This window comes from Oncorhynchus kisutch, linkage group LG22 (genome assembly GCF_002021735.2).
Source record: "Oncorhynchus kisutch isolate 150728-3 linkage group LG22, Okis_V2, whole genome shotgun sequence".
Lineage (NCBI taxonomy): Eukaryota > Metazoa > Chordata > Actinopteri > Salmoniformes > Salmonidae > Oncorhynchus > Oncorhynchus kisutch.
In genome coordinates, this window is record NC_034195.2 from 44,830,950 (window position 1) to 44,849,156 (window position 18,207).

Below are 18,207 nucleotides of genomic sequence, written 5' to 3' on the forward strand. Positions count from 1 at the left end.
AGTGGTGCTGCAGTAGTAGTAGTAGTGGTTAGTGGTGCTGCAGCAGTAGTAGTAGTAGTAGTAGTAGTGGTTAGTGGTGCTGCAGTAGTAGTAGTAGTGGTTAGTGGTAGCAGTAGTAGTGCTACAGTGGTGGTAGTAGTAGTAGTAGTAGTAGTAGTAGTGCTACAGTGGTAGTAGTATTAGTAGTAGTGCTACAGTAGTAGTAGTAGTGGTTAGTGGTTAGTGGTGCTGCAGTAGTAGTAGTAGTAGTAGTAGTGGTTAGTGGTGCTGCAGAAGTAGTAGTAGTAGTAGTAGTAGTAGTAGTAGTGGTTAGTGGTAGTAGTAGTAGTGCTACAGTAGTAGTAGTAGTGGTTAGTGGTGCTGCAGTAGTAGTAGTAGTAGTAGTAGTAGTGGTTAGTGGTGCTGCAGTAGTAGTAGTAGTAATAGTAGTAGTGGTTAGTGGTAGTAGTAGTAGTGCTACAGTAGTAGTAGTAGTGGTTAGTGGTGCTGCAGTAGTAGTAGTAGTAATAGTAGTAGTGGTTAGTGGTAGTAGTAGTAGTGCTACAGTAGTAGTGCTACAGTAGTAGTAGTAGTGGTTAGTGGTAGTAGTATTTTATGGTTCTGTCTGGTTTGCTTAATATACGGAATTATAAGTGATTTATACTTTTACTCAAATAGGATTTTACTGGGTAACTTTCACTTTTACTTGAGAAATGTTCTATTAAGGCATCTTTACCTTTACTCAAGTATGACAATTGGGTACTTTTTCCACCACTGGCTGCAGTAGTAGTTGTCAGTGGTGCTACAGTAGTAGTAGTAGTAGTAGCAGTGCTACAGTAGTAGTGCTACAGTAGTATTTGTAGTAGAGGTTGACTATAGTAATAATAGTAGTAGTAGTAGTAGTAGTAGTTATGGGTTCTGTAGTAGTAGTAGTAGTAGTAGTAGTAGTAGTTATGGGTTCTGTAGTAGTAGTAGTAGTAGTTATGGGTTCTGTAGTAGTAGTAGTAGTAGTGCTACAGTAGTATTTGTAGTAGAGGTCGACTATAGTAATAGTAGTAGTGCTATGGAAGTAGTAGTAGTAGTTATGGGTTCTGTAGTAGTAGTAGTAGTAGTAACGGGTTCTACAGTAGTAGTAGTAGTAGTTATGGGTTCTGTAGTAGTAGTAGTAGTAATAGTAGTAACGGGTTCTACAGTAGTAGTAGTAGTAATGGGTTCTACAGTAGTAGTAGTAGTTATGGGTTCTACAGTAGTAGTAGTAGTAGTAACGGGTTCTACAGTAGTAGTAGTAGGAGTAGTAATGGGTTCTGTAGTAATAGTATTAGTAGTAGTAGTAGTATTAGTATTAGTAGTAGTAGTAGTAGTAGTAGTAGTAATGGCTTCTACAGTAGTAGTAGTAGTAGTAGTAGTAGTAGTTATGGGTTCTGTAGTAGTAGTAGTAGTAGTAGTAGTAGTAGTTATGGGTTCTGTAGTAGTAGTAGTAGTAGTTATGGGTTCTGTAGTAGTAGTAGTAGTAGTGCTACAGTAGTATTTGTAGTAGAGGTCGACTATAGTAATAGTAGTAGTGCTATGGAAGTAGTAGTAGTAGTTATGGGTTCTGTAGTAGTAGTAGTAGTAGTAACGGGTTCTACAGTAGTAGTAGTAGTAGTTATGGGTTCTGTAGTAGTAGTAGTAGTAATAGTAGTAACGGGTTCTACAGTAGTAGTAGTAGTAATGGGTTCTACAGTAGTAGTAGTAGTTATGGGTTCTACAGTAGTAGTAGTAGTAGTAACGGGTTCTACAGTAGTAGTAGTAGGAGTAGTAATGGGTTCTGTAGTAATAGTATTAGTAGTAGTAGTAGTATTAGTATTAGTAGTAGTAGTAGTAGTAGTAGTAGTAATGGCTTCTACAGTAGTAGTAGTAGTAGTAGTAACGGGTTCTACAGTAGGAGTCGTCGTTGTCGTAGTGGTGCTACAGTAGTAGTAGTAGTAGTAGTAGTAGTAGTAGTAGTAGTAATAATGGGTTCTACAGTAGGAGTCGTCGTGGTGGTGCAACAGTAGTAGTAGTAGCAATGGATTCTACAGTAGGTGTCGTCGTAGTGGTGCTACAGTAGTAGTAGTAGTAGTAGTAGTAGTAGTAATAATGGGTTCTACAGTAGGAGTCGTCGTGGTGGTGCTACAGTAGTAGTAGTAGTAGTAGTAGTAGTAGTAGTAGTAGTAGTAGTAGTAGTAATGGGTTCTACAGTAGGAGTCGTCGTGGTGGTGCTACAGTAGTAGTAGTAGTAGTAGTAGTAGTAGTAGTAGTAGTAGTAATGGGTTCTACAGTAGGAGTCGTCGTAGTGGTGCTACAGTAGTAGTAGTAGTAGTAGTAGTAGTAGTAGTAGTAATAATGGGTTCTACAGTAGGAGTCGTCGTGGTGGTGCTACAGTAGTAGTAGTAGCAATGGATTCTACAGTAGGAGTCGTCGTCATAGTGGTGCTACAGTAGTAGTAGTAGTAGTACAGTTGAAGTCAGAAGTTTACATACACTTGGAGTCATTAAAACTAGTTTTTCAACCACTCCACAAATTTCTTGTTAACAAACTATAGTTTTGGCAATTCATTTAGGACATCTACCTTGTGCATGACAGGTAATTTTTCCAAAAATTGTTTACAGACAAAGATTACTTCACTTATAATTCACTGTATCACAATTCCAGTGGGTCAGAAGTTTACATACACTAAGTTGAATGTGCTTTTAAACAACTGAAATTTCAACCAATCACGACCAGTTGTGATACAGCCAACCCTACCCTCCTTCTAGGCAAGTCTATTGTCCAGTTACCTGCTAATAGCCATAATGGTGCTGTACAACGTGACCATATGTGTTTGAAGGAGTATTTTCTAGTAAGCAAGAAGTTGTTTACATTCATTAAACAACTTTGTTCCAATATTTCTGTAATTCAGTGATATTTCTTCCCATAGTAATTCGTTATGACTAAATAAACAAACATCGGCATTTTGAAAGAGTATTTTTATCATTATTTTATTAATGAAAGCATAAAGATGCCATTATTAGTTACATTGTTTTAGTTTGAACGTGCAGACTGGCACTTAGAACAGAGGGAACGTTTCCCTAGTCAACTCCATTATTAGTTACATTGTTTTAGTTTGAACGTGCAGACTGGTACTTAGAACAGAGGGAACGTTTCCCTAGTCAACTCCATTATTAGTTACATTGTTTTAGTTTGAACGTGCAGACTGGTACTTAGAACAGAGGGAACGTTTCCCTAGTCAACTCCATTATTAGTTACATTGTTTTAGTTTGAACGTGCAGACTGGCACTTAGAACAGAGGGAACGTTTCCCTAGTCAACTCCATTATTAGTTACATTGTTTTAGTTTGAACGTGCAGACTGGCACTTAGAACAGAGGGAACGTTTCCCTAGTCAACTCCATTATTAGTTACATTGTTTTAGTTTGAACGTGCAGACTGGCACTTAGAACAGAGGGAACGTTTCCCTAGTCAACTCCATTATTAGTTACATTGTTTTAGTTTGAACGTGCAGACTGGCACTTAGAACAGAGGGAACGTTTCCCTAGTCAGCTCCATTATTAGTGCAATGCCCCTTAAAGTGTTGCTCTGTCCTACCCAGTGTGACAAAGTGGGGTCCACCCCCTCCCTCCTCTTCCCTTCCCCATGGGCTAGGTCCGTCTTCTGTGCGTGGCTCTGCGGCCCATCCCGTGCCCCCTGCCCTCGTGCCTTGAACGCTTTCAGTGGATAAAGCTGGAGAACTGCAAGGCAATCCCATTGTGTGCCACTCAGGAGCCATGAACAATATGACCAATGTATATTGTCCTGCTAATTACAGGGTTAATAATATATCTGTGAGAATATCCAACAAGCTTTTATATCATTCTAAATTAATAATAATAATATAATAACAATAATAATCGCTTTGTTTAAAAAATAACAATATTTTGGAGATGATTTAGTTGTAAAATAACGTAAAATGAGCAAGAAAAAGTCAAATCTTGAACATGGTGTGACACATTGTTACTAATTTGTAAATAAAGCTAATTTGTTTTTTTTTAGAATGATTTATTTCTGTTTTTAGAGGGAGAGAAACCTCATGGCTCTCCCAGTCAAGGCCGGCACGGGTATTGGACCAGCATCTGTCTTAAGACCGTTGCACCACTCAGGCACTGTACAGCATGCCCAGTTGGGAGTGGCCTACAGTACTACAGTAAGACCAAAATAAAATGATTAAAAACCTTAGTGTAACAACAGTTTTAGTAAGTAATATTGAAGTCGTACACAATTATCATTTTCTATTTAGGTTAATGTCGCCCATTCATTGTCAGAGACACAGTAGGACCCAAAAGCATAATCAGTGCTTTAACTGTCCTTGTGCTGGTCTGGAGAAATGAAGTCGTGACGCAGGGTACCGTACTAAACCACAAATTACCTCTAAATCCCGCAGCATAATCGCAAAACTTTTAATGGAGCAACCACTGTAGTAATGCTACTAGCAGTTGTCATGACGTTGGCCTCTTTGGGTATAGCAACCCCATCCCCCTCTCCCTGCCTCCTTCAACTAGGCTGCTGTGGCCAGAGGTCGTAAATTCCTGAGAAGACCTCCTCATGGACACACAGTATACAGAGAGTAGATTTTCATGGAGCACAAAGGAATTTCTTCCACCTCACAGAACTCGAGGTACGAACAAATTTCATGTTCCGGAGAAAGTATAAAAGATCGGTGAAGAATCCAGCTACGAATTGGTCCGTTTGTCACAACTTGGGGAAGCTCATGAGAGACGGTGTGGCCACATTACCAGAACACTGTTTATATAATAACCTCAGATATGAGGTTTACATCTTATTGTTGTATAAGATAAATGAGTGAGTATGATACTGTTTGTATAATTGTGTAATATGACTTTGGACTGTTGTCATATGTTTTTCTCCATTAGGAGGGCAAAGGTTGTAGACCATTGCTGAATCTTTTAACCATACCATGTGGTTAAACTCTTAGACTATCGATACCGACAGAATAAGAACAAGTCTTTGATATTAATTACTAGTCTGCAACTAGGAATTCGGTATCATTGAACGCGAAGAACGACAACCGCCGAAACATCCATTCTATAACGAATGTCACTCTGAACAATCCCCTCTAACCACACCCCGAGAGAGAGAGGGAGAGATGGACAATTCTACAAAAGAAATGAACTTTTCACCAGCGATCAAGACGACACACTGAGCGTAAATATATATATTGATTGCAATTGTTTCCGAATGAGTGAGCGTTCATGTGCAAAGGATTAGCATTTCAATTGGTATAATTATGACTCTGTAGTGACTTCTTAGTCGACCCCCACTTCCCCTTTTGTCTAACAAGCCGCCATGCCGGTTTAGCCCACTAGGGCACATTCTCATTTCATGTAACCACATTTACCTTGTTTGTTTGTTTGTTTATGCATTTCTGTGAATTACTTAGTTAGTAATGAATAAATGATTTAAGACAATTGATGTATGGACTCATAGTGAAGACTGGGTTCGTGCAGATAACCAACAATTTACGACATTTGGAATGAGACTAATGTGAGGTAAAGTAAATAATTAATTAATTCTAAGACTAATTGATCAGATAAAATATCTAAAAAGTTATTTTAGGAAATGATAACTTTGTAATCTGAATATTTTTCCTTGGTGCCCCGACTTCCTAGTAATTACGGTTACATGATTAATCAGTCTAATCGCGTAAAAACTAATTACAGAGAATCTTTGATAAAAACTATAAGTCTTCAGTTAATGATAGTAAAGACACGACACAGTGTTACATATGTAGCTCCATTGTTGTGTCTTACTTTGGGAACGTGTGGGTTGAACTCCACAGCTCTGTGTATGGCTTCTACAGCATTCATCTCTGCTGTACTCAACCCTCGCCTTGACGCTGCCTCTGGAGAGAACCTGCATGGGGAACACGGGACACCAGTGTGTGTGTGTGTGTGTAAGAATGTGGGTCATTGAGTGTATGTGAAAGTGTAGTGTGTGTGTACCTGCAGTCATAGGGGCTACTATGCTAAGATAAATGGAATCCTCTCAGTCTTATACGCAGAACTAGGATATCTAGGAGGTGTTTTAAAATGCCCTAACCCATTTCAAAACAGAATCACTCAATATCATTCTCTCTGTCACACGAATATCCCCAGGCTAACTTTTAAATACTACTTCAGGTATGTGAACCACTTGGTGCCATTGTAACAGTAGTAAAAGGATACTCACTTGTCTGATACCGCCCTGGCTTTGAGCAAGGCTGCTGTGTAGCATATTGTTGCTGATTTGGGTAAACTAATATCTGTGGGGAGACAAAGCACATATCAATAGTGTTCTTTTTCCTCCACTTAACTAGAAGACATTTACACTAGACAGGGCAGGAATAGGGCCCCTAAGGGTTTTTACTGAAGGTATTAGAGGGTTTACAGGATTTCACTAGAATACAGTCTCATTTTACTTTAAGTCATATGGTAATGGTTGGATGTAGACTTTATTTTCTAATGATTTTATATTTTATGACTTTTGTTATGTAATGTCTGTCATTCAAACTTGTCTCATCTCCAGAAATAAAATCACAGTGACACTGTTAGCACTGCAGAGGTGTCTCTTGAATGTCTGGTCATGGACCAATGAGCAACAGTTAACGTTGAACCTTTTTCACTTTAAGAGGTGTGTGTGTCTTACCGTCGTACTTGGCTAGTACGGCCTGTACGTCTGCGTAGTTCTGCAGCTCTAGCAGCGACTCCAGCAGGTTCTCATGGATATTGAACATACTGAGGAGAGGGAACTCCTTCATTAACTGGAAAACATACAACTGTTGTTACATGTAATACCAGACAGGCAGTGAAACAACAGACTTTAGTAACCCTGCCCAGTCCCACACAGCCTCAAACCTAGCCTGGTGCCAGACCTATTTGCTCTGTCTTGCAAAATTGTCATGGCAATAAGAGATGACGCGACAGCAGCAGATCTGGGACCAGGCTACCTCCAACCACTTCCCCAGACCTCTATGTTCTGAGGCTGCAGAACATACTGTACATTTCCATTTCAGTCATTTAGCAGACACTCTTAACCAGAGCGACATGCGGAACAAATTAAGGTGCCTTGCTCAAGGGCACAGACAGATTTTTTACAAAGTCGGCTTCGAGGATTCAAACCAGCGACCTTGCAGTTACTGGCCCAATGCTCTTAACTGCTAGGCTACCAGCCGCCACTGTTGTTTCGTTACATGTTTTTGTTACATTTATGATACAAATGTATAGTGATTGAAAACATTGGCATGTAAAAAATTTGGCAAATCCTAACTTTTACCAAAGTCACATTTTCACCTAGTCCCCCCCTCCCCGTAGTTCCCCCCGACATCAATGCTGATCTAACAGACAATTCAAGTTCAGTGGGAACTACAGTAGGATTGGGGATTGGTCCGTAACCTCCTGGTGGCTTGGTGTATACTGTACTTACATCTCTCAACATTTTGACAGCTTCTCTGGTTCGGCCCAGCTTTCTAGAGCACATAGCAAGTCTCCTCTTAATGTAAACCAGAACATTGGTGTCCCTTCCTGAGAGAAACACCGCAGCAAAGTTATTTCAGCTGGTATAACACACATGGACACACACACACACACACATCGGAGCACACACACACACATCGGAGCACACACACATCGGAGCACACACACACACATTGGAGCACACACACACACATCGGAGCACACACACTAATAGATTTATCTGCGTATATATGTAAGTGTTTGAGAGTGTGCGTCTGTGTTTCCAACCAGGTGCGTAATCTTTTCCACTGTGTGTGTAGGTTCAACTGTGTGTATGTTTGACTGTCTGTGTCTGTCTGTCTGTCTGTGTGTGTGTGTGTGTGTGGGTCCAACTGTATGTTTGGCTGTGTTTGTAGGTTCAACTGTGTGTATGTTTGACTGTCTGTGTCTGTCTGTCTGTGTGTGTGTGTGTGGGTCCAACTGTATGTTTGGCTGTGTTTGTAGGTTCAACTGTGTGTATGTTTGACTGTCTGTTTGGCTGTGTTTGTTTGTACTCTACTCACTGTGCTGTGCCTCGTACTGTGCACCATGGTGTTGAAGCTGTTGGCTGCGTCTGTAGCAGCCCTCTCCTGTCTTCAAGGCCTGTTTGAAGAGCTTCTCTGCCTCCACGATGGTGGTGGCCTCCTCCTCTGCCAGTAGGATGGACGCTGTTGCACAGCTAACAGGACAAGACAGACCAGTTGGAAAAGAGTGAAAATAAGTTTTGGGGAAGACAACACAGGAGAGGAAGACAACATAGAGTATATATACAATAGTATGTGGACACCCCTTCAAATGAGTGGATTCGGATGTATAAAATCGAGCACACAGCCATGCAATCTCCATATGTTGTTGGACAGGATGCCACCTTTCCAACAAGTCAGGTCGTCAAGTCAGCTGCTCCGGTAAACTGTAAGTGCTGTTATTGTGAAGTGGAAACGTCTAGGAGCAACAACTGCTCAGTTGTAAAGTTGTAAGCTTGTTGAATGCCAAGTTGTTTTTTTAAACATTTTTAAAAATGTAACCATTATTTGTCCGTTAAGAACAAATTCTTACTTACAATGACGGTCTAGGAACAGTGGGTTAACTGCCTTGTTCAGGGGCAGAACGACAGATTTTACCTTGTCAGCTCTGGGATTTGATCTTGCAACCTTTCAGTTACTGGCCCAACGCTCTAACCACTAGGCTACCTGCCGCCCCAAAGTGATGGCTGGAGTAGTGTAAAGCCGCCGCCATTGGACTCTGGAGCAGTGGAAACGTGTTCTCTGGAGTGATGAATCACGCTTCACCCTCTGGCAGTCCGAAGGATGAATCTGGGTTTGGTGGAGTAGGTTGCCTGCCCAACTGCATAGTGCCAACTGTAAAGTTTGGTGGATGAGGAATAATGGTTCAGGCTAGGCCCCTTAGTTCCAGTGACGGGAAATCTTAACGCTACAGCATACAATGACATTCTAGTGGAGTTTCTGCTTCCAACTGTGTGGCAATAGTTTGGGGAAGGGACATTTCCTGTTTCAGCATGACAATGCCCCTGTGCAAAAACCGAGGCCCATGCAGACATGGTTTGTCGAGATCGGTGTGGAACAACTTGACTGGCCTGCACAGAGCCCTGACCTCAACCCCATCGAACACCCTTGGGATGAATTGGAAAGCCGACTGCGAGCCAGGCCTCACTAATGCTCTTGTGGCTGAATGAAAGCAAGTCCCTGCAGTAATGTTCCAACATCTAGTGGAAAGCCTTCCCAGAAGAGTGGAGGATGTTACAGCAGCAATAGGGGGGACCAACTCCATATTAATACCCATGACTTTGTTTGACGAGCAGGTGTCCACATACTTTTGGTCATGTAGTGTAGCTGGAGGGAGAAACAGGGGAAGACCCCTAAAAAAAGTATCCTGAAAGGCTGTGAAAATGTTATGTGTGTGTGTGTGAGTGTCTCACACACTTTATAGTCAGGCTGTATATACAACAGTATACAGGTGGGGTTGATACAACCTCAATTGAGGAAGAGTTGAAGAGACCTCATTGAAGATTCCTCAGAAAAATAATAGGTTATTTTCAAGTAATGCATGAGTGAACTGAGGCCAACCATGTTCCACAGCATCTGTGTAGGTGAAAGAAGGAACTACTCACTCCTCTAGTTCCAGGGATTCGTGTGCAGCAGAGATTCGTGCCTGTGGGTTCCTCTCTCTCCACGCTTTCTGCATTACTAAAAACACACACGCACATTAGTAAGTGTTATTGAGGTCATAGAGGTACGATACTACCTGTGAACATGAATCACACCTCCCTGGAGATGGGGTGAGTGACAGGGTGTGGTGTGTGTCTCTCTGGGTGCGTGTGTGTGTGTGTCTCTGGGTGCGTCTCTGGGTGCTAGTGTGAATGTGTGTCTCTGGGCGCTGTGTGTTTGTGTGTGTGTCTGGGTGCTGTGTCTGTGTGTGTCTGGGTGCTGTGTGTGTGCGTGTGTGTGTCTCGGTGCTGTGTGTGTGTGTGTGTGTGTGTGTGTGTGTCTCTCTGGGTGTGTGTCTGGGTGCTGTGTGTGTGTGCTCTGGGTGCTGTGTGTGTGTGTCTCTGGGTGCTGTGTGTGTGTGTGTCTCTGGGTGCTGTGTGTGTGTGTGTGTGTGTGAGTGTGTGTCTCTCTGGTTGTTGTGGATGTGTGTGTGTGTGTGTGTGTGTGTGTGTGTGTGTGTGTGTGTGTGTGTGTGTGTGTGTGTGTGTGTGTGTGTGTCTCTGGGTTGATGTGGGTGTGTGCGTCTCTGGGTGATGTGGGTGTGTGCGTCTCTGGGAGATGTGTGGGTGTGCGTCTCTGGGAGATGTGTGGGTGTGCGTCTCTGGGAGATGTGTGGGTGTGCGTCTCTGGGAGATGTGTGGGTGTGCGTCTCTGGGAGATGTGTGGGTGTGCGTCTCTGGGAGATGTGTGGGTGTGCGTCTCTGGGAGATGTGTGGGTGTGCGTCTCTGGGAGATGTGTGGGTGTGCGTCTCTGGGAGATGTGTGGGTGTGCGTCTCTGGGAGATGTGTGGGTGTGCGTCTCTGGGAGACGTGTGGGTGTGCGTCTCTGGGAGACGTGTGGGTGTGCGTCTCTGGGTGACGTGTGGGCGTGCGTCTCTGGGTGACGTGTGCGTCTCTGGGTGACGTGTGCGTCTCTGGGTGACGTGTGCGTCTCTGGGTGACGTGTGTGTCTGGGTGACGTGTGTGTCTCTGGACGATGTGGGTGTCTCTGGGCGATGTGGGCGTCTCTGGGCCTCTCTCTCTGTGGTATGTGTGTGATGTGTGTGTCTCTGGGTGATATGTGTGTGGGCGATGTGTCTCTCTCTGGGTGATGTGGGCTTGGTGTGTGTCTCTGGGTGATGTGTGCGATGTGTGTGTCTCTGGGTGATGCGTGTGTCTCTGGGTGATGTGTGCGATATGTGTGTCTCTGGGTGATCTGGCTGATGTGTGTGTCTCTGGGCGATGTGTGTGTCTCTGGGCGATGTGTGAGTCTCTGGGCGATGTGTGCGTCTCTGGGCGATGTGTGCATGTTCCTTACTGGCGTCAGCTGGCCGGAGGTGGTCAGAGTCGCATGTGAAAAAGGTCTGGTGGTCTTGTGCCGAGAGATTCATATCGTAATACGTGAGTGGCTCTCGGCCCGTCACCCACGTATACCTGGTAGACACACACACACACACGGTCAAAATAATGTTCATGGTCCTACTAAAAGTCTGGGGGGAGTGAGAGAGGTGGAGAGATCTAGAATGAAAGAGAGAGGTGGAGAGATCTAGAATGAAAGAGAGAGGTGGAGAGATCTAGAATGAAAGAGAGAGGTGGAGAGATCTAGAATGAAAGAGAGAGGTGGAGAGATCTAGAATGAAAGAGAGAGGTGGAGAGATCTAGAATGAAAGAGAGAGAGTGGAGAGATCTAGAATGAAAGAGAGAGGTGGAGAGATCTAGAATGAAAGAGAGAGAGTGGAGAGATCTAGAATGAAAGAGAGAGGTGGAGAGATCTATAATGAAAGAGAGAGGTGGAGAGATCTATAATGAAAGAGAGAGGTGGAGAGATCTAGAATGAAAGAGAGAGGTGGAGAGATCTAGAATGAAAGAGAGAGGTGGAGAGATCTAGAATGAAAGAGAGAGGTGGAGAGATCTAGAATGAAAGAGAGAGAGTGGAGAGAGAGAAAAGCAATAGAGAAAAGGGGAGGGCTGCACTAGGCAGCACTGATCTAATAACATGGGCTCCTGGTGAGACAGGGATTCTCTCAGCCTGTTGACACCATGTCAGACCCAGCCATTACTACCAACTCTCTCGAGGTGAGAGAGCGAGAGCGAGCAGACATAGCAGAGCAGAGAAACAGAGAGAGGGAAGGAGGGAAGTACAGGACAGAGTATGGAAAAGAGTGAAGAACACAGAGGAGATGTGGAGAGAAACAGGGGTACTTGAGGAAGGGATCACGTGACTCACCGGTTATATTCCGCCCCTCGAAATAAATTCAGTGGATTTCGCCATACTTTACATTCTGAGGGAACAAGAGGAGAAAGACAGTGTTCGGGATGGTTTGTAGGCGGAGCCGACAAAGTAGACTCCTAAATGTACTCCTGAGCAAGTTAGGGATCAAGTGTACATCATGAAATTCCTACACTAAATTACACTACAGTAAGGCAACTTCATAGCTTCTGTAATCTTCAGGTCAGTACTACCAGACTGCATCCCAAATCCACAGGTCTTCATCACTAGCCAGTCCATCTTAAAATCCCCCTCCTTTCCCCAGACATGGGGATTACAACAGCAAATCATTCTAAAGCAATTTCACCAATCATGCAGTGTTGATTCAACACAGCTCAGATAATCCCATTTCACTCAACGAAAACAAAAACACACACTGGATTTGTCAGTGGTGTTGGAGCGAACAATAAGGCAATAAGGTACTAAATGCTCTATTTGTCTGTAGTAGGCCTAAATGCTCTAATGTGTAGGCAGATTCTCTATCTGTTATCTCTATTAATGAGCTGGGCTGTCTTTTCTTCTACCAACAAGGCAACAATAAACATGTCGTCCCCCACAAATGATGCAGCGCCACCCCTTGGGATATCAGATGTGACTAAGAAATTTAAGTTAATTACTATAGTTTCCGCCTTGGGCCAATCAGTGTCATTATGCAAATGCCGGATCTCTATGGCAAGACGCATCATTCACCCAAGTTCCCTCAAAATCGTCCAAGTGCTGTCTGAGATATCGCGTGGGACTAACGTACGGACGGAGACAGATCCACAGTCCCCTCCCCGATATCATCTTGGGGGACAACAATATACTCCATCTGGCTTTAGTAAACCACAGGGTCTCAGGCCACTTCACTGAGGAGCTGGGTCACTAACAATAAACACTCTGGTGAACGCTCACTGAAGGCTTTACCTAGTTTGTAAATGCTCCATCTAGTTAACGCTCTATACCTAGTGCATGCTCTATATATGTAGTGAATGCTCTACCCATATAGTAAATCTCTGAGTCTTACCAGACACACTCTGTCGGTTGGAGTCTGCGTCTCCGTTACTGCTGTTGGAGTTGGTTGGGGAGCTGTTGTCCACGCCGCCCAGCAGAGGGCGCAGGTGGCTCACTGACACCTGCTCGATGAAGGAAGTACCGTACTTCCTGAAGTACCACCACTCAAATATCTGACAGGAGACCAACACGAGGCAGTTGATTCAGGGAGGATTCAGTAGGGTCAGGGCCATAGAGAAACAATATGTGACTGTATAATTGGTATGACTGATCTATTCCAAAAATGGTCTTTAGGGCCGTGTCGAATTAGTTGAATGTCCTTTGGGTTACATCACTCATACCACTGATAGGTTTGATAGGACAGTCTTCGACTTAGAGGGTCTTTGATTTTTGGTATTATGCCACTAAGTGCAATGTAACACAGGCTAGCACAGGATTTCTCATTTCTGAAGAGCCCTAATGCTCTTAAAATATGAAAGTAAAACCATCTGCACAAAAATGTGCACACTTTCTTACATGTTCTCTTTTAGCATTGGCCAATCAAGACAGGGCCCAATACGCAACTCTATTTCAACACTGGCTGACACACATACAAAATCCTTGACTGTTTGTATCTGGAAAGTCATCCACAACTGGTATTGCCTTGTCTACATTACTTCTAGTCCTGGTGATACAGTAATGCCCTATTACCTAACCGTCTTAGTCTCAACTGACTGTAATTAATATAACAAGAATCCATCTGTATTTTAACACATCACAGTCCAGGCACATATAATCTCATCTCTACTGTAATTATTCATAGGACACAATGAAGGCTTAAGAGCCCTATGAGACTCATCGTCGTTACCAGGCAACTAAACAAACTGGCCAACCCACAGAGAGGAATGAGGTTCGCTAGTTAAAGCTACCGTAGCTCTCTTATTTTTTATTTTTCATTTTCTTTGGAAGAAAGACCCTTGTAGCACAGTTCACTCTCACCATACAACAGACACACGAGGCTCAACTTGGTGGTCCTGTGTGGCTCAGTGGGTAAGACCAGTGTTGGGGGATCAATTCCCACTGGCATCACACAATACTTAAGTGTAGTGTAGGCTATGCACTCCCTGTACTGCAAATATCTTGCTTTGGATACAAATCTTCTGCTAAATGGCATAGATCATCATATACTAAAATGTATGCACTCACTGGACTGTAAGCGGAGAGGAAGAGGCACAAGCAAGAGGGTTTACTCCACCAACATTTTTTTGTATGGAGGTCAATGAGAGCGTGTTGAATTTGGCCAACAAAAATGTAATTGCTAAGTGTGGTATATTTGATTGAATAGAATTTCTGTAATTGTTAGGTTGTTATGAAAGCACTTACAGTGCCTTGCGAAAGTATTCGGCCCCCTTGAACTTTGCGACCTTTTGCCACATTTCAGGCTTCAAACATAAAGATATAAAACTGTATTTTTTTGTGAAGAATCAACAACAAGTGGGACACAATCATGAAGTGGAACGATTTATTGGATATTTCAAACTTTTTTAACAAATCAAAAACTGAAAAATTGGGAGTGCAAAATTATTCAGCCCCTTTACTTTCAGTGCAGCAAACTCTCTCCAGAAGTTCAGTGAGGATCTCTGAATGATCCAATGTTGACCTAAATGACTAATGATGATAAATACAATCCACCTGTGTGTAATCAAGTCTCCGTATAAATGCACCTGCACTGTGATAGTCTCAGAGGTCCCTTAAAAGCGCAGAGAGCATCATGAAGAACAAGGAACACACCAGGCAGGTCCGAGATACTGTTGTGAAGAGGTTTAAAGCCGGATTTGGATACAAAAAGATTTCCCAAGCTATAAACATCCCAAGGAGCACTGTGCAAGCGATAATATTGAAATGGAAGGAGTATCAGACCACTGCAAATCTACCAAGACCTGGCCGTCCCTCTAAACTTTCAGCTCATACAAGGAGAAGACTGATCAGAGATGCAGCCAAGAGGCCCATGATCACTCTGGATGAACTGCAGAGATCTACAGCTGAGGTGGGAGACTCTGTCCATAGGACCACAATCAGTCGTATATTGCACAAATCTGGCCTTTATGGAAGAGTGGCAAGAAGAAAACCATTTCTTAAAGATATCCATAAAAAGTGTCGTTTAAAGTTTGCCACAAGCCACCTGGGAGACACACCAAACATGTGGAAGAAGGTGCTCTGGTCAGATGAAACCAAAATTGAACTTTTTGGTAACAATGCAAAAACATTATGTTTGGCGAAAAAGCAACACAGCTCATCACCCTGAACATACCATCCCCACTGTCAAACATGGTGGTGGCAGCATCATGGTTTGGGCCTGCTTTTCTTCAGCAGGGACAGGGAAGATGGTTAAAATTGATGGGAAGATGGATGGAGCCAAATACAGGACCATTCTGGAAGAAAACCTGATGGAGTCTGCAAAAGACCTGAAACTGGGACGGAGATTTGTCTTCCAACAAGACAATGATCCAAAACATAAAGCAAAATCTACAATGGAATGGTTCAAAAATGAACATATCCAGGTGTTAGAATGGCCAAGTCAAAGTCCAGACCTGAATCCAATCGAGAATCTGTGGAAAGAACTGAAAACTGCTGTTCATCCAACCTCACTGAGCTCGAGCTGTTTTGCAAGGAGGAATGGGAAAAAAATTCAGTCTCTCGATGTGCAAAACTGATAGAGACATACCCCAAGCGACTTACAGCTGTAATCGCAGCAAAAGGTGGCGCTACAAAGTATTAACTTAAGGGGGCTGAATAATTTTGCATGCCCAATTTTTCAGTTTTTAAATTTGTTAAAAAAGTTTGAAATATCCAATAAATGTCGTTCCACTTCATGATTGTGTCCCACTTGTTGTTGATTCTTCACAAAAATACAGTTTTATATCTTTATGTTTGAAGCCTGAAATGTGGCAAAAGGTCTCAAAGTTCAAGGGGGCCGAATACTTTCGCAAGGCACTGTATATAAAAGTGGACACGTGGCATTTTGGCAAAGTCGACGATTTTATATCGCAGTTGTGCCCGTTGTTGACATGTACATCTGCCCTCTCATTGGCTAGAATGGTCCCACCTGATCTCGCCTCCTCCCACCTGCCTTCCATCTTTGAGGACATGGATTTACATTGTTAGAGCGGTCACTCAAATATCTTATCAATATAATAGAATCATTTGATCTAAGTCGCTTTGGATAAATGTGCTAAATGTCATAATATGAATATAATATCATCAACTTACCAGTATGAGTCCTGATATCAAGGAGGATGTCCCTGTCAGAGCCACATAGAATTTGGGGGTCAGGGTGTTCAGAAACATGCTTACTGTAGAGGAGACAGAAACACACAGCATTGTTAGTGTTACACACACCACCATGGCATTAGAAACAATAGAGCTACAATGATTACCCCCAGTGGCATCAACCACATTAGCCCATATTACAGGAATTCAAAGGCTTTTATACACAATTCTAATGTTTCTCCAAGAACAATAAAAGTCCTGCAACACGGAACAGCGGATATCAGAACAGTGGTTTGAGTTGGTTAAAGTTCGTGTGTCACTCCACAATGATACAAATTATAGATTATTTACAAACCACATTGTGGACCACTCAAAATGAGTTTTGAGACACTAAAAACCATCATAGTCAAACATGGTACAGGCATATTTTATAATGAATTATATAATCTAAACCAGAGGTTCCCAACAAGGGGTACGAGGACCCCTGGGGGTACTTGGCCTATCCACAGGCGGTACTTGAGAACTCATTAAACCTCAGGCATACTGGTTAAATGCACACGAGGGGGTACTTCAGGGGACCTCCGGGCAGAGTAAAATTCAGTTGTTGGTACCGGAAAAGGTTGGGAACCACTGATCTATACACAAGTATGCATAAACAATGTATAGATAATCGTCTGAATCAACCGCACACCCAAAGCTGATTTATGAAGGAGGCAAAAGGCAAAATGGAGAAACAGGAAAAAGTCTCTACACACTTCCAGTGAGAGGCAAATGTATTTTACTATAGTGGAGCTTTCTGTCAGTGGACTTTTAGTCAGCTCTGATGAAGGTCGCCTGACCGAAAGCTCAGTTATATACAAAAATTATAAGCATCTTTCCTGGTTCTGCATAAACATTAGGTACTTAAAGAAACATCTGTGTGTTACGCCGTCACAATGCTTACTCCTACAGATGCGCTCAAATAAAATAGTTATTTGTCACGTGCCGAATACAACAGGTATAGTCAATTCACCTTACCGTGAAATGCTTACTTACAAGCCCTTAACCAACAATGTAATTCAAGAAATAGAGTTAAGAAAATATTTGCTAAATAAACGAAAGTAATTTTTAAAATAAAATAACGAGGGGGGGAGTTTAATGTAAATAGTCCCGGTGGCCATTTGATTAATTGTTCAGCAGATTTATGGCTTGGGGATAGAAGCTGTTCAGGAGCTTTATGGACCTAGACTTGGTGCTCTGGTACTGCTTGTTGTGTGGTAGCAAAGAGAACAGTCAGTCTATGACTGGGTAGCTGGAGTCTTGGAAAAGTTTTGGGCCTTCCTCTGACACTGCCTAGTATATAGGTCCTGGATGGCAGGAATCTTGGCCCCAGTGATGTACTGGGCCGTACACACTACCCTCTGTAGTGCCTTACGGTCAGATGCCGAGCAGTTGCCATATCAGGTGGGGATGCAACAGGTCAGGATGCTCTCGATGATCCAGCTGTAGAACTTTGAGGATCTTGGGACCCATGTCAAATATTTTCAGTCTCCTGAGGCAGAAAAGGTGTCGTGCCCTCTTCACAATGGTCTTAGTGTGTTTGGACCATGATAGTTTGTTGGTGATGTGGACACCAAGGAACTTGAAGCTCTCAACCTGCTCCACTACAGCCCCATCGATGTAAATAGGGGCATGATTGGCCCTCCTTTTCCTGTAATCCACGATCAGCTCCTTTGTCTTGATCATGTTGAGGGAGATGTTGGTCTCTGCCAGGTCTCTGACCTCCTCCTTATAGGCTGTCTCATCGTTGTTGGTAATCAGGCTGTTGGTGACCACTTATGTCGTCAGCAATCTTAATGATGGTGTTGGAGTCGTGGTCAGCCATGCAGTCGTGGGTGAACAGGGAGTACAGGAGGGAACTAAGCACGCACCCCTAAGGGGCCCCCGTGTTGAGGATCATCGTGGCAGATGTGTTGTTGCCTAGCCTTACCA

The 18,207-nt window shown here is 43.1% G+C and overlaps 1 protein-coding gene across 7 annotated transcripts in view; it reads right to left on the reverse strand.

Annotated features, from left to right (window-relative positions):
• The window catches only part of LOC109867441 (suppressor of tumorigenicity 7 protein homolog), a 73,120-nt gene that overhangs the window by 5,633 nt on the left and 49,280 nt on the right, over positions 1-18,207 (reverse strand). For all 7 annotated transcript variants that reach the window (XM_031801341.1, XM_031801343.1, XM_031801340.1 and 4 more), the window contains exons 2-11: positions 16,237-16,319; positions 13,001-13,160; positions 11,953-12,007; positions 11,044-11,159; positions 9,650-9,725; positions 8,046-8,200; positions 7,454-7,551; positions 6,677-6,791; positions 6,221-6,293; positions 5,803-5,905 (exon numbers count right to left, since the gene is read on the reverse strand). In XM_031801341.1, the coding sequence (XP_031657201.1) occupies positions 5,803-5,905; positions 6,221-6,293; positions 6,677-6,791; positions 7,454-7,551; positions 8,046-8,200; positions 9,650-9,725; positions 11,044-11,159; positions 11,953-12,007; positions 13,001-13,160; positions 16,237-16,319 (1,034 nt within the window). The remainder of the gene's footprint in view (positions 1-5,802; positions 5,906-6,220; positions 6,294-6,676; positions 6,792-7,453; positions 7,552-8,045; positions 8,201-9,649; positions 9,726-11,043; positions 11,160-11,952; positions 12,008-13,000; positions 13,161-16,236; positions 16,320-18,207) is intronic.